Source organism: Euprymna scolopes, chromosome 8, assembly GCF_053919585.1.
Source record: "Euprymna scolopes isolate OS-2025 chromosome 8, ASM5391958v1, whole genome shotgun sequence".
Taxonomy (NCBI): domain Eukaryota; kingdom Metazoa; phylum Mollusca; class Cephalopoda; order Sepiida; family Sepiolidae; genus Euprymna; species Euprymna scolopes.
The window spans coordinates 56,430,634-56,446,663 of record NC_136489.1 but is presented as its reverse complement, the minus strand read 5'-3'; the positions used below and the strand labels follow the sequence as shown (position 1 = coordinate 56,446,663).

General features: G+C 34.9%; 1 protein-coding gene across 3 annotated transcripts in view; it reads right to left on the bottom strand.

Moving 5' to 3' along the window:
* LOC145283579 (tetraspanin-33-like) overlaps nucleotides 1-16,030 on the bottom strand; it is a 115,150-nt gene that overhangs the window by 45,666 nt on the left and 53,454 nt on the right. For all 3 annotated transcript variants that reach the window (XM_080132497.1, XM_080132499.1, XM_080132498.1), the window contains exons 2-3: nucleotides 11,800-12,000; nucleotides 2,249-2,422 (exon numbers count right to left, since the gene is read on the bottom strand). In XM_080132497.1, coding sequence (XP_079988623.1) covers nucleotides 2,249-2,422; nucleotides 11,800-12,000 — 375 coding nt within the window. The remainder of the gene's footprint in view (nucleotides 1-2,248; nucleotides 2,423-11,799; nucleotides 12,001-16,030) is intronic.

Here is a 16,030-nt window from a genome sequence, read left to right as displayed (position 1 = left end):
AACAAGTACTACCACTCTGGGTCAGAGTGGACCTGGGAGCAATGGTAATTAAAGGGTGGCTCCACACTCCCCAAAGCCTGCAAGCTGGAGTCTCACCATCGGATATAGTTTCAGGTCATATCCAGGACCATTCTTTTTTTGGCATTAAGAAATTGTTTTTGACTTTGCAAAATATGATTGAATTTTTTAAAGGGAAAGAAAAAACCCCATTAATGTTTAGTGCATTTTAAGTCAGAAAGCCAATATCTTCAGATAGCCTGATCCAATAGCACAGAACAAATAGTTAGTTGAAAGAGCAAAAATATTTGAATCAATATGTTGCACGCACAAAAATTGAGATGGTGATTGGTGTCACTATGTCATTAAGGTAACAATTCAGACTTTACTCATTTAAAAATGAATTGTTCCAAAATAAAATTATATCATCCAGTACAATTTTAAATACATTTTATAAAGTGGCATTCATTTTGATTAACAAAAATATTTCATATGTGTGAATATTTATTGTTACAAAAAAAAAAAAAAAAAAAAAAAAATTGATACAATTTTAAACAAATAAGAAAAACATTGATTTTGCTGAAAGAGTTAGGATTAGGGTTAGCTGATAATGAAAATTATTTTCATGGAAGAAGTAATTTCAGATTTATTACAAATAAAAGCATTCAAAAATACCAATAACATGTTTTAGAATTTTTGAGATGTGGATTAAAGATTTGTATTTGAATTATTCTGACATCTTAGATGTTATTCTCACGTTTTAGCAAGTATGTTTTAGTTTGGTTGTTTTGTTTTACGGCATATCACTCTACCACTCCAGTAGGTATCTCACTGCCTATGCAATCCTCTATCTGTATAAGACCCAGGTATGCCTTAAAATGGAGTACTGTTGCCACATCAGGGCAGAAATTGATCAGCACACCCTATTCAGCTTTGATAGAGTACAAAACTAGCTTCAAAACCTAGTAAGTGATGCACTTTTCTCTTCCCTACAACCTCTTCTCACAGAAGAGACGTAGCAAGCCTGTCTCTGCTCTATGGTTATTTTCATGGCAGGTGCTCGACTGAATTTTAATCTATGCCCCCCCCCCCATTTTGCCACACTTTCCCAAAAAAACACTAGACTAACTACAACCACTATATACGCTTCTCCCCACTCTCTATCTGTGCCTAAATCTAAATGCAGATTCCATCAACAGAGCTTCTTTTCTAAAATTGCCCGCCTGTGGGACACTATTCTACTGGCCTGCTTCTCTGTTGAATACAACATGGTAGCTTTCAAATCTAATGTAAACAAGTTTTTGTTGAACCGTTCCCATAAATAATCAAATTCTACCCAACTTACACCATTAACGATTACTACACTACCACCTTACATTCATTAACCCTTATCCTCAAGTAGCTTTCGGGTCTTGATAAGTGGTGACTTCCAAGTAAAAAAAAAAAAAAAAAATCAATCCTTTTCATGTTATCTAAGGTTGAATCCAATAATTTTTGAAAAAAGTTTCTAGGTTTCAATTTTTTTTATATCTCTTCTAATTCTATCTTTAAATATTTATTCATCGTGTTTGGTTTGTCTTTTTGTTGTATAGGAAATTTGTTTTTATTTTTTACTTTGCAGAACATGATTGAGAAAAGGAAAAAAAAACAATGCTTAATTCATTTTTGGTCAGAAAGCTAGTATCTTCACACAGCCCGATCTCATAGCACCAGAAAGTAATAATCTAAGTGGTACTCTCCTGGAGGATAAAGGTTCAATCTTTAGCCTGGGTGATTGACGGTGTTAGAAATTCCTTAAAACTTCTATCCGGTCATTGTTGGCCTACAAGAACAAGCAACCTTTGTGGATTAAATAAAAGATTTCATTCGAAATTCCATACAGATTTCCCAGAATACAACAAAGCATACCTGAAGAAAGTTGAAAGTTATATTGACCAAAATCAAAGATAAAAGCAGTCAAATACAAACAATACAAATCCACAATAACAGTAAAAAAAAAAAAAAAAATTGGTGTTCTTTGCATTAGGAGAAAAATTTAACCATAATCGATTTTTGGTAACCAAAAAAAAAAAAAAAAAAAAACTTATCCAAAACTAAAAAGTCTTTTCATGATAAGAACAAGAAAAAAAAAAATCTTTCATCATGGCATTTCTTTGTATGACCAGAAGACATTTTTTAATTGGTTAAACCAGTTTTATTCTTTGATTGTGCTTTTTGTCTTCGTTACCCCCTCTCCCCCTGCCAAACTTACTTGTTCTTGGAACCAATCAATGATACTTTTTGCATCGTCATCATACGTGTAGCGGGTAATGATATTTTCCTGAATGACGTCGGTTAATTTTCTTTTGAATTTTTCTTTCATCAAAAAAGCGGTCACAGCTCCAGCCACCAGCAACAAAAAGATGACAGTGAGGAAATAATAAAACTAAAAAAAAAAAAAAAAAAAAAAAAAAAAAAAAAAGACAAAAAAAGAAATTCTTGAATTATTCAGACTACTGTTCCTTTGAGTGTTATTTGCACAACGTTTCAGTCAAATTTTTCAGGTCTGTATTGTTGAACTCGGGAATCTGAATAGAATTTTGAACGAAACCATTTATTTAATCCACAGAGGTACCATGTTCTCGTTCCAGAAGCCATGACTGAGTAGAAGTCCGAAGTAATTCGCACTTGTATTTTTTAGTGTTGCTCATGCTAGGAACTGATAGTTCAATCTTCAGAAGAGTATAACTTATAACGAAATTTTAGCAAGTATTTTATCCATTATACCATGGGTCCTTGCATTCTAACACCCATGAATTAAATAAAGAATTCCATCTGAAATTTCGTGCAACTATAAAAAGATTCTCCAAGTTTGACAAGATTCACCTGAAGAATGTCTGAGATGACATCGACCAAACCATTTTGAAAATAACACTCAAGAGAACAATCGTCTGAATAATCCAAATATAAATTATCAATCATCTCAACAATTGATCTAAAAAAATCTGTTTCTTATGTTTAGAGCATGACAATGAAAAAATATGTTTATTATTTAATTGGAATTCATTATTGAACAACTAAAAAAAAAAGATGAGGATAATAGTCCACAATAAATAAAATTGAAAAAATATGCTTTGCCAAGTGTTTGCATTTATATTCATATAACAACATTTCAATCAAGTTAAATAAAAAAAGAAAATGCCTCATTATGGGCATAAAGTCAAAGGTTTCTTTTCAAATTAATTTCAGATAGTGGAGCGGACGTAGGATGGGGTGGTTACTTATTTCTTTTATTCCCTCTCCATTAAACACTTGAAATGATTTTTCCAGCAATTATTTTTTACTTGTAACTCTTGTGTAACGGTATATATATATATATATATATATATATATATATATATATATATATGCATGCATGTACACACACACACACAAATTATATGTGATCATCAAAAAACGTTTCATATGCACCATTTCAGTGATCTAATTATAGTTTGAAATCACAAAAATTGTCAACTTGTACAGATCAACATCATCATCATGTTCGATTTAATGTCCATTTGACATGCTGACATTTGACATTCATTGGATAGTGAAATTATAGACTTTTTTTTTTTCATGATTAAAACCCGAGGTGGGGGTGACGCCATCACATCTCTGCCAAATAAGAAAATCCTAACTTACGAATAATAGTCTTTAGACAATTTAGACTTCCACCCCCACCTAAAGTTTAAATACTTTTCTTTTTGTCACAAATATTTTCTAGCCCCAGTTGAGTAATCACATGATCTCTCAGACATCGATGTGTTGGATCCATTACTATTTATAAATGGATTCATTCTCCCCCTCCCCCAAGAGTATTCGTAAATTGAAATGCCATTTAAAAACAGACAAACCAATAAATAAATAAAATTTGTTTTAATTTTTGTAAAAAAATTAAACTTTCCCATTTACTGAAAACGTTATTAAAAGATGAAAACCATCCTAATTTTAATCACCGACAATCAAAATATTTCGTATACGATAAAAACAAATATTACGTAAAATTGAAAACTATTTTTCTTCTAACAGCACCAATTTAAAATTGCATTTAATTTAAAGTTGTAATTTCGCAGTCCAAGGGAGATCACTCTTGTCCAAAATTTATTAAAATCTTTAAATCCAATTAGGAAAAAACTAAAAACAAAAAAATGCATATACAGTTGTAATGTGTCCAATAATAATTGCATTCATCTACATACCAATAAAGTCGAGTTTTTCTTTTCTCGCTCTGACAGTGATATGATAATGGCAAGTGAAGGTTCAGGATGACTGGAAACAAATGCCGAGATAAGTGGAAAGCATATACAGCATCTAGAATTCCCAAATGGTCACCCATCTGATACTAGCTCGGCTTTGGTGATCTGATGAGAACCAATGTGTCAACATGATTAATATACTTAGTCATAGATATGCGAGCAACTACATGAAGGTTAATCAATTTGCATATTCCTTTGAAAAACGAGCATTAATTTATTATTTTTTATGACTGCTTATTTGATCTTATGCTGAATTGCTGAATTCTATTTATGCATAGTTTCTACATTTTGCATAATTGCATAGAATTTAAGATGAAAACCTAGCACATGGAATTATTTATTTATTTATATATATATATATATATATATATATATATATATATATATATATGATTAGTTTTTTTGGAAAAAGAATTCCAGCAGAGTGCTCAATTAAAAGGAAAATCCAAATTTTAAGAGCGTACTTATATTTTGTGTACAGAAAGTTGTTAGTTGAGACAGATCATTGGTACCGTCGGTTTCAAGCCCGATAATAAGGCCCGTTTAAGGTATCCTTATCAAGCTCTCTTCAGCCAATATTCGTCTCTAGAGGATCAACAAATGTTCTAGTCTGCTATACTTTTGTCATCAAAACCATACTTTTTTTTTTATATCAAATCAATTGATTGGATTGCCTGATTTAGGTAGTCTTCTTTAATTGGACTTTTAAAATTCTCGATTTTCAATACTTATCAGAGGCATTCTGATATGTAAGACCACAGTCAGACACATAAGTACATTCATGTGAAATAAAAAAAAAAATGACCCAGCCGTTTCTAAGTCCATAGAGAACAAACTCACAGTTTCTTTTATATAATAGTAAATTATATAAGTGACCTTGCCAGTGTGTGTGTGAAAAGTCTATTAAACGCCTCTAAATATTTGGTCTATAGAGTTGACATTTGATGTATTAGAGTATTTGGACCAGTAGCATATATTCGATTTAATTTTTGACCGGTAAAAATTGCTGCTAAGAGGTCAAAATTGAAAACAAAACACTAAACAGTTAACCATGGCAGTGTAAATCAAATAAAACATTACTCCTGCTTTTACTTTTTAGAGAGTCGGTCACCAGATTTTAGGGTTGCATTCATGCTAGTTTTGGGGTTTTACTTCAGGGTGTTTTGTAATGGGAAAAGTATTTTGGGATACGCCAGATTTAGAGAAATATTTTCAGTGAAGAAGGTTTGCAGGGTTTATAATCAAATGTGAGAAAAACGAGAGACGTCATACAGTAAACAGAACAATAAGTTAAGGCATATATGGACAAAAGATATATTTTATGTATGCTTAAAATGGAAGTTTACAGCAATAGGAAAAACATAGAATGTTTTTTTTTCTTTTTTTAGCTGAGAAGTCTGAATTGATTAATTAAGAGTTATGAGTTTCAGGGGTCAGGAAAATCATATTCAAAACTTCTCTGCTCAATTAAATAAATTAACTCATTGAAAGTTGCTTACAAGAGTCAATGTTCTTTTATTGTATTAGTAAAATACTAGCGGGACCTGTGGAAATTCCCAGGGGACTCATTCATATGTAATATATTGATGTTAGCATCCTGCAGATGTTCAGTGTAAATGGAGACTCTCTGATATTATTGTAGCTTTTTTGTTAAAACTGCAAAAGTATTTATCTAAGCTAGCATGGACACCTGGCAAAGCCCAGTCATAAAGTACGCTTAAATATAACATTTTAATTCTTGCAGATTTCATATATATTATTATACAGTTAATGTTCTATCGATTTTTATATATTATAAAGTTGTGATTTTATGACTTGGGTGCATTAGCTTGAATCGAAACTGAAATAAAAACTAATGAAAAAATATATGTATATAATAACTTGAGTTTCTTTAATCGAAATCGAAACCGAAACCAAAACTTATGAAGAATTCTTGATAAAATTATTTATAAAAAAAAATAGATTACTCGAGTGCCATCAGCTATAATCGAAACTGAAACCAAAATTTATGAAGAATTCTTGGTAAAATTATTTATGACAAGAAATGGAAGTACATAACAATTAAACGACCCGGATGTAAGTGTGACACAGAAAATAACACACACGCTATCTTATTAATATATAGATTATAATGAGATGGATTAGAAATATTTCAATGAATAAATTTTATATAGATTGACAGACAATATAACGAATTGTGTGTGTGTGTGTGTGTGTTTGTTAAATGTTTGCATGTGTGAGGGGAGAGAAATGAGTGCCTGCGGCGGGGCGTCCAGCAACACCGATCCATAGATTCAGGTTAACTGGATTCCACTGATTTATAGAAAAAAATATCTGGCTTTTAAAGGATTTAGGTAGCTCCTAGAAAGACCATTTGAAATAAATTCAGAAAGTTTTCTGATCGCTCTAAAATATAATTTGCTTTTATTCAGGATAGTGTATACACAGATGACATATGTACAAACGTGTTTATACATTTTAATTTAGTACGACGATGTGTAAACATTGACTATTAAACTTTTGCATATGCATAAAATTAAACATTCATAGCTCAAAGTCGCTTAATTTTGAACCTTTTATAGCCATCTATCGGTAGCTCAGATGATATCGACGTTGCAGAGATAAATAACAACTAAGGCTGGAGAGCTAAGTGTTCTGATTCTGATTCTAGCGGATGGTACCGAAGGCATTTTTTTATAACTTTTGAAATCATTACTATAGGTTGGATGATAATCTACAAAAAGAAATCTGCATGAATTAAAATATATTTATGTATATTTTAAGACCGTGCAGTCTGCTAATCTTGAATCTAAAAATAAGTTACAAGGGATGTTCCAAAAGTAATGCTTTCTATTTTTTTTTATTCTGCCTGAATAGATGAGAGAGGATTACAAATTGCATGGTTATGATGACTGAACTTTTGTATTAATCACCTGAATGTTTCATCTCTCTGTTACAGATATTGACAGCATCAGACTAAGAAATCAATCCCTGTCGTGGACCTGTGCCAGAAGCATAGATGCATCATTGCATTCGTCCATGCAGAAAAGAACTGAACCGATTAACATTCACCGGCACCTGTTGTATGTTTATGAAGCTGATATAGTTGACATCAGCACTGTTAGGAGATGGTTAGAATGTCGATTTTAGAATGGCTTCAGATATACGAGTGACAAAACGCATTCCAGACTTATGACTGAGGTAGCATTCATCGCTGACAGAAGTGCATTGAGAATGGTAGTGGCTCTGTAGAAAACAGATTATGAAGCACAATAGGTTGCTCGTTTTAATGGTACAATTCTTTTTTTCATAGCTTTTAAAAGTTTTAGTTTTTTTGAATTTAAATATAAGAGACCTTATTTTCGGAACAGCCCCTGTAGTTTAAGAAACAAGATCCTTGAGATGGCGTATTGCACCAGCATCTAATTCGTTCTGCACTGTCTACCAAGCTCTTGCTCCTGTCCCATCACTGCTGTGTCATATCAGTGTGATTGTTTTACAAGTACTTCCACAAAATGTGCTCCAAGGAACATAGTGCATTTGTACCCAACCAGCATCAAAATCCCACCCCTTCATTGTGTAACGAAGCTATGAAGATGTATGTAGGAGCGGCAGCAGCTCACACGTGTAAATGACCAGGTTGTGACATGAGTTGATGTCATAGTGAAGAAAGAGAAGGGAAAGAAAAGCAGAAAGAGATCGTGAACCACATGGGCGGCTCCAGTGAGACTAAGCATGTGCCAACAAAGGAGATTTGAAAAACCTGTGTGGTGGCGACAGAACTTAAGCAGACGTGTTGATGTGGGAGGAGAAAAAGTATGTGTTCGACATGGCAGAGTTTTGTTAACCACATGGCAAAGGAAGAAACTTGTAAAACTAAGATGCAGTGTAGTTTAGAAAGTACCATGAATAAATGCCCTTTTTTTAGTGATAAATAAAAGAAAAGAAAACGCTGAGTAGAGTTTCTTTCCTTCATTTGCAAGACTTTAGTTAGGCTTAGGGTTAACACATAACTATCACATTACAATTGTAGAAGTCCCTATAGACTGAAAGGTTTTCTACTTTGATAGTTTCTTGTTTTTGAAAAGCCTGCCTTTAGATCCTTCTTCCAAACAAACACCTTATAAACATGCTGAAATTTAAATGTAATGCTAACAAACATCTTGGTGCTGAACTCATCATCAAGATTGACCCTTATAAATGTGGCCCCTATAATAGTAGCTCGCTATTTTTCAGTTGCAATATGCCTTACTTGGAATATAAAGAAGTCAATATTCATTATGTGTGCAAAAGAGTAAATCCTTTTGTGGTTGGAATGGCACTACACAAATGATATCCGTTGTGCCACATGTTTTGGGATGATGAAACCTGCCTTCGACCATCCCTTCACCAGACAATGCTGTTCAATAGATTCTCAACAGGTTCATTTTCTCCAACTTAACTCACAATGGTTTGAATTGACTCATGGCATGTTTTCCAGTACTTGCAAAAGGTGCCACAAAGCAGGATATAAAATAGAACCTGATTGGTTGTTTGCATCCAAATTGTTTGGCCACACTTGTCCTCATCATGTGCTCCATCAAAACTGGGAAGAAGGTCAAAACAGAAAACATACAGCTTAATGGAGATACTGACATCAAGGATGTAGAAGAGCAGGAAATATACAAATACCTTGGCATGGATTTCATCATGTAAAGATGAGAAGAAAAATTTGAAGTGAATATACAGTAGCGTCCAAAACTAAGGGACAATATTTTAAAACCTAATATTCGTTAGAAATAACGAATTTGAAAAGCTGAAATTTTGACACCTGGTAATCGTTATCATCCATAATCACATACTAAAATTTGAATCATACGCAAAGGATAGAAAAAGAATTATAAAAATAATTTATTTTCAAAATAGGAACGTCCAAAAGTAAGGGACAAAATCGAGAAAACAATGTAAACAGTATGCTATATTCACATTTTTTGATTTCCTCTAAAGAATAAGTCTTACTTAGTCATTTGTAAATATTGCATCAGCCGGCACCATGGCGAAACGCCAAAGACCTGATTACTCTGTGAGACAAGCTATTGTGAAGCTACACAAGGAAAAGCACACCATTAGAGAGATTTCAGAGAAAGTGAAACGTCCCAAGAGTGTTGTAGGCAGGGTTGTTAAATCCTACAATGATACTGGTAAAATAGTTAGTGCTTTTAAAACCGGCAGACCCGGCAAAACTTCGTCAAGAGAAGATCGAATAATGCAACATATGTCATTAAAGAACCGTTTTAAGTCTCGCACAAAAATTAAAAGGGTTGTGAATAGTACCTTATGTGCTAATGTGTCAAGGCAGACTGTTTCAAGACGACTGCAATAAATAGGGCTGTTTAATCGAACCCCAGGGAAGAAACCACTTGTTAGTTCGAAGAATAAGAAGAAGAGATTAGAGTTTGCAAACAAGTATGTAATTTGGACAAATGAAAATTGGGCAAAAGTATTTTTCAGTGATGAAACCAAGTTTTAATTTATTTGGAAATGATGGAAAAACAATGTAAAGAGACGTATTGGTGAAAGATTAAGTGCAAAGTTTACTAAGAAAACTGTTAAGTTTGGGGCGGAAGCGTCATGTTATTTGGAATGATTTTTAGCAAAGGTACAACGCTTCTTGTCTGGTTACAAACTCGTGTAAACGCCCAGATCTATAAAAACATTGTTCAAGATCATGTTGTGCACATCATACAGAATTCAGGTTTCGATAGGGCTACCTTTATGCAAGATAATGCCCCATGTCACAAGCGAGCAAGATTTCTAAATTATGGATTGGCTACCGCAAAGTCCTGACTTAAATCCAATAGAAAATCTTTGGAAGACCTTAGGAGTGAAAGTTATGGAAAGAAATCCCACTAACACGGAGGATTTGTGGTTGAAGCTTCAAGAAGAATGCTCTAAAATAAGTATCGAGGATTGTCAAGAACTGATTTGATTTTTTTGCCAAAACTCTGCTGCTGTCATTGTGAGCAAGGACTCATTTACTAACTATTGATTTACATGTATGTTGTATTGTTTTTAGCTATTTACATGTTTTTCTTAATTTTGTCCCTTACTTTTGGACGTTCCTATTTTGAAAATAAATAATTGTTATAACTCTTTTTCTATCCTTTGCAAATGATTAAAATTTTAGTATGTTATTATGGATGATAACGATTACCAGTTGTCAAAATTTCAACTTTTCACAATTGTTATTTATAACAAATATTAGGTTTGAAAATTTTGTCCCAAAGTTTTGGACGCTACTGTATATGCAGTGTAAGGAAAATCTTTAAAACAGTTTACAAACTGCTATTAACCAACTAGTCATGCCAGTGATAAATATTGCATCAGCTGGTTCTGACATTGTTGACTGACCACAAAGGGACATCCAACAGACTAGACACTAAAATGTGCATAATATTGACACTACAGAATAATATACAAAAATTCAGCGTCTGCTTAAGCTGTATATGGTCAGAGGAGCAGGAGGTATGGGCCTCTCAGAAATTGATCATAAGCATTGTGCTACTATTGTGAGGACCAGGCAATATTTGATACGCTCATAAAATCCAAACCCAACAGAGCAACCTCCATCACAAAACTGGCCAAACATTTTGAACAAGACTGTCTTACAAACGAGACAGAATCAGAAAACGAGTTTGCTACTGAAATATCTCCAGAGTTGCCAAAAATACACCAAGAAGTTCCATTACAAAAAAAAAAAAGGAAAAGAAAATGGATGAATGGTTCAACCAACAGCATGCCAAGTATTTTCTGGATGAATTAATCCAGGACTATATATATAAGGAAGGATCTAGAGATTGGCTAAAAAGAGGATCGCTCCACTATGATCAGGAGAGACTTATAAAGGCTCCCCAAGATTAAGACTTAATGACCAACGCTTATAAGAAAATAAGTGGTCTCAGCAATGACAAGTGCCGGTTCTGCCTCATAGAAAGAGGGTGGGCCACCTGACATCCAGCTGTAAGGTTCTGCTGGTAGATGGCTATTATACGACCTGACACAATGGAGTGTGTAAATATCTCCACTGGACGATCTGTAAAATGTTGAATATCGAATGCAACAAGAAATCCTGGGATCACTAGACAAAACAGGAGAGGGTAGAGCGGTAGCCCTTGATATATCTAAGGCTTTTGACAGGGTATGGCACGATGGTCTTCTAAGGAAAATTAGATCATATGGTATCACTGGAAGAATACATAATGTAATTAAATCCTTAAATCTTCTGAGAAGATGTTTCGTCGGGGACGCCAAGTCATCTAGCATCGTTTAGAAAACGGGAAGTAATGCAAGAATTAAATTCATCGAGATATACGCAGGATTGCAGGGATGCCCATTTTTCACTTAAAAATAAAAAAATGTCGTTGCAATAAGCACAAAATATTTCACAATACAAGGGAGGTCACTCTTATCCCAACACGCGATTTTACGGTCAAAGGGAGAGCACTCTTTAATGCGGTTTTACATTAGAAAATCGTCAAGTACTTACAAATTTGAGAAGGCAGACATTTTCTCGAAGAGCCCCTACACAACCAGCGAGTCCAAGGATAAAAATGACAATTCCAACCACAATAAATACAATCGAGATATCAAAGATGGCGTCGTAGATGCTTTTAATTTGAATATGATTGAAACGATTCTTCTCAATATAAGTCCAAATTCCAACAGCAACAACACCGGCACCAACCAGCTGAAATAAATAAAATGAAAACATTGGAAAATCGAGTAATGTCTTTTCAACCATTTTTTGTTTGAATAAAACAAGCAAAATCAAATTGTTTAAATAATAAACATTTGATAGAATAATATAGTCTGTTTTTTTTTTTTATACAGAAGACTGTCTAAAAAACATTTGAAGAAATTCGAAAAGTTTTTTTTTTTTTTTTTTTTTTTTTTTTACAAAGGCATCACCACATTATCAAGGCCCAGAGGCCACTCAAGGATAAGGGTTAAAGAGTGTACAGTAGAAGTTGGTCAATATAGTAATCATTAGTAATGAAAATTTGGTAAATTTAATAACTTATATGGAACGGCTCATCAAGAACTTATTTACTTTAGACTTGAACAAAACCATATTGTAGTCAGCCGGAAAGCAGGAAAACGGAAGACAATTCCACAGGCGTGCAGTTCTAAGAAAGAAGCTTTGTTCATGGAATCTACGTTTAGGTTTAGGCACAGATAAAGAGTGGGGGAAATTATTGATAGTGTTTACAGCTAGACGAGTGTTTCTTGTGAAAGTTTGGCGAGGGGGGACCATAGATTGAAGCTCAGTTGAACACTTTCCATGAAAATAACGATACATCAGAGACAAACTCGCAACATCTCTTCTGTGAGATAGAGGTTGCAAGGAGGAGAAAAGGACATCTCCTACGAGGCTACGAAGTCTATTTTGAACTCTATCAAGGCAGGACAAGTTCTTTCTAGCAGCTCCTGCCCAGATGTGGCAACAGTATTCCATCCTTGGACGTACCTGGCTCTTATATAGATAGAGAATAGCATCAGCAGTGAGATATCTACTGGATCGATAGAAAGATCCCACCATTTTTCCAGCGGCCTTGGCAACAGATTTGATATACGTGTTCCATTTAAGATCAGGAGTAATGGTCAAGCCCAGAAGCTTGTCAAAACTTGAGGCCTCCTGAAGACGAGAGCCATTCATTTCAATTGATGACAAATGTGGATTAGAATGTTGATGATGTAAAGAGAGAAGCTTGGTTTTAGATGCATTAAAAGTAACCAGCCACTCCTTTCCCCATTGTACTACGTGCTCAAGATCAGAGGAGAGAGAATTGGAGAGAACTTGCTCGTTTACTGTCTTAGATGTGGTACCATAAATGGTAGTGTCGTCAGCATAAATGTCTACAAATGATGTAAGGATATGATTTGGAAGATCATTAATGTAGATCAGGAAAAGAGTTGGGCCCAGGATGGATCCCTGAGGGACACCGGCATTAATATTGTGAGCTTCTGATTTTTGCCCCTCAACTACTACTCTTATGAATCTATCAGAAAGAAATGATTTAATAATTGAGAAGACTTTTCCAGCTATACCATAGCTAGCGATCTTATGAAGTAAACCTTTATGCCATACCCTATCAAAGGCTTTAGATATGTCAAGAGCAATTGCCCTAGAAAGATTGCCACCGTCGAGAGATTTGCTAATCCTATGCGATATAACTGTAAGGACATCTGCTGTAGATCTAGCAGAACGGAAACCATATTGAGTGTCACTAAGAAGGTTATTTTTGTTGAGATGTTTGATTACTTCTGTATTTAATACAGATTCTAGCAACTTACTCATGACGCACAGGAGACTTATTGGCCTGTACTGAGAGGGGGATGAGCGATCACCTGAATTCTTAAATACAGGGCATACTGATGAGATTTTCCAGGGAGATGGGAAACTATTCTCCTTAAGACAACGTTTAAACAGTTTTGTAAGTATGGGCGCTAGTTCAGGTTGAAGTTTTTTGAGTACTATAATTGGAATACCATCAGGGCCAGTTGCTTTACTGGAATCAAGGTTTTTGATTAGCTTGGCAACATCACGTACAGATATACGTATATCACATAGCGTGTTTTCTGATACAAGAGGAAATATTGGGGGTTGGCGGTCTTGGTCGCAAAGGGTAGAATTAGCTGCAAAGTTCTTGACAAAGAGTTTGGCTTTGTCTGATGCTGACGAGATTACCTCAGATCCATTGATAATAGTTGGGATGGAGCACACGCTTCTGTTCAGGATTCTGTTTGCTATTTGCCAAAACTGGTGGGAACCAAGCCGCTGCTCAGCTACTTTGGACTTAACAGATTGAGCATACAACTCTCTTGCGTTCCTTATTACTTTCTTACAATGGTTGCTGGCAGTCCTGAAAACGGCTTTAGTTTCCATACATCTATTACGTTTGAAGCAGTGGAAAAAGTGATTTCTGTGCGCAATGGCAGCAGCACATTCTGGAGAGAACCATGGCTGGCTGTTAGGTTTTTGCTGAAACTTTTTAGAGGGTATGAAATGGTCAATACCTACAATTAACCATTCAGTTAGGTCTAATACTATAGAGGACACATCCTTTTTAAACATGGAATGCAGAGGTAGATCAGATATAAATGTACGGAAGCTATCCCAGTCAGCCTTAGTGTATCGATATACTGTACGATGAAGAGGTACGTCTGGGGACTTATTACATTTCATTTTTATCTTAATTGATACAACAGAGTGGTCGGAAGATCCAAGAGGCGACAGAACAGAAACTGAACATAGTTCAGGGCAAGTTGTGAGAAAAAGGTCTAGTAGGCTCGCATACTGGCCATCATTATCGGGCACACGGGTAGGTTCCTGAACAATCTGAGTGAGGTCATAGGCAATGGAGAAATCATGACAGAACCTCCCCTCATCATCGGTCTTGTTTGAGTGGGTCAACCATTCGACGTTGTGAACATTGAAGTCTCCACATACGTTTGGTGCATATTTAGAGTTATATTTATAAAAAAATACAAAAAAATCTTTATGATATGTACTCATCACAGAACGAAAATGTCACATTCCAAAAATCACGCGAGTTTGGCTAGTAAACGGAAATATTTAGTTGTAAAAGGTAAACTAAAGATAAATTTGTCTGTAGAGCTCAACTAATATATATTTTCAGAAATCGTGAGTTCCTAATTTCTAAATACATTTTCTGGTAATCTTGACATACATGTTCTTAGCTGCAATTATTTCACTTTTGCAAGGATTTTTGAAATGATGGATTTGTGTATTTGCACGAGACTTCTGAGTTGTAAGTCATTTTAGTTTTAAAAAGAATTGTTTTAAACAAAATGGTGTATCAATTGAAGCTTTGAATGGTAAAAACTTGCAGATGAAGATAAGTTTCCTGTAGGTAGCAAATCCGAAAAAGTCTTGAATCATAAAAACTTGTAGATGAAGAGCAAATTTACTTTTTGTGTGGAGACAAAAAGTTATGTGCAAGCATTCAAAGAGATTCTGTATATTTTAAGGAGTAATTTCGGTTTCTGATTGGTTTGTAGTGAAACAGCATGGTTCCACTAGATAGTTTTTATCATCTCTTTTTATAAATAGAACCGTCTAATTTTTTTGTAATCATACCCTCATTCAATTCTTTGGAATTATGAGGATGAGTCTTTTGGCTGCTTCAGCTATTTGGAGTCTGGACAGAAAGTACAAGCCAAGAATCTGTTCTTGACAATCAGCCCAACAGGTGTGCGGCCAGGAACTGGCCCAATAGCTGTTGGACTGATGTATGTTGTCTGGGTATTACTTAGGAGGTTCACCCTCCCAGGCCTTACCACCTGGCTTTAGGGTGGGGTAAGTTTATCGCTTACTGTCTGAGGCTCCCCGACCAGGGAATGTTGACGGGGATGCCCAGGCAATTTTTGCTAGGCAAGAGCCCCCTCCTATAGGGGCACTTGCTTGACATCCTCACTTTTTCGACCTTGTGTCACATCTTGCTGAGGTGGACAGCAAGTAAATATAAACCCTTATTATAGCAAAAGTATTGCAACAGACTTAATGCAGTTAAATTGTTGGAATGCTTTCTTCTTATGCACAATAGCAGCTGCACAGTTTGAAGTGAGCCATTGTGGAGAATGAGGCTTGTTATAGAATTTCTGCATGAACACATGTACTTCGATGCCTGCTTTAGATCTATTCAGTTGCCTTGTTTTCAACAAAAAAACAGGGAGAAAAAAGGGTTTTACGCCAT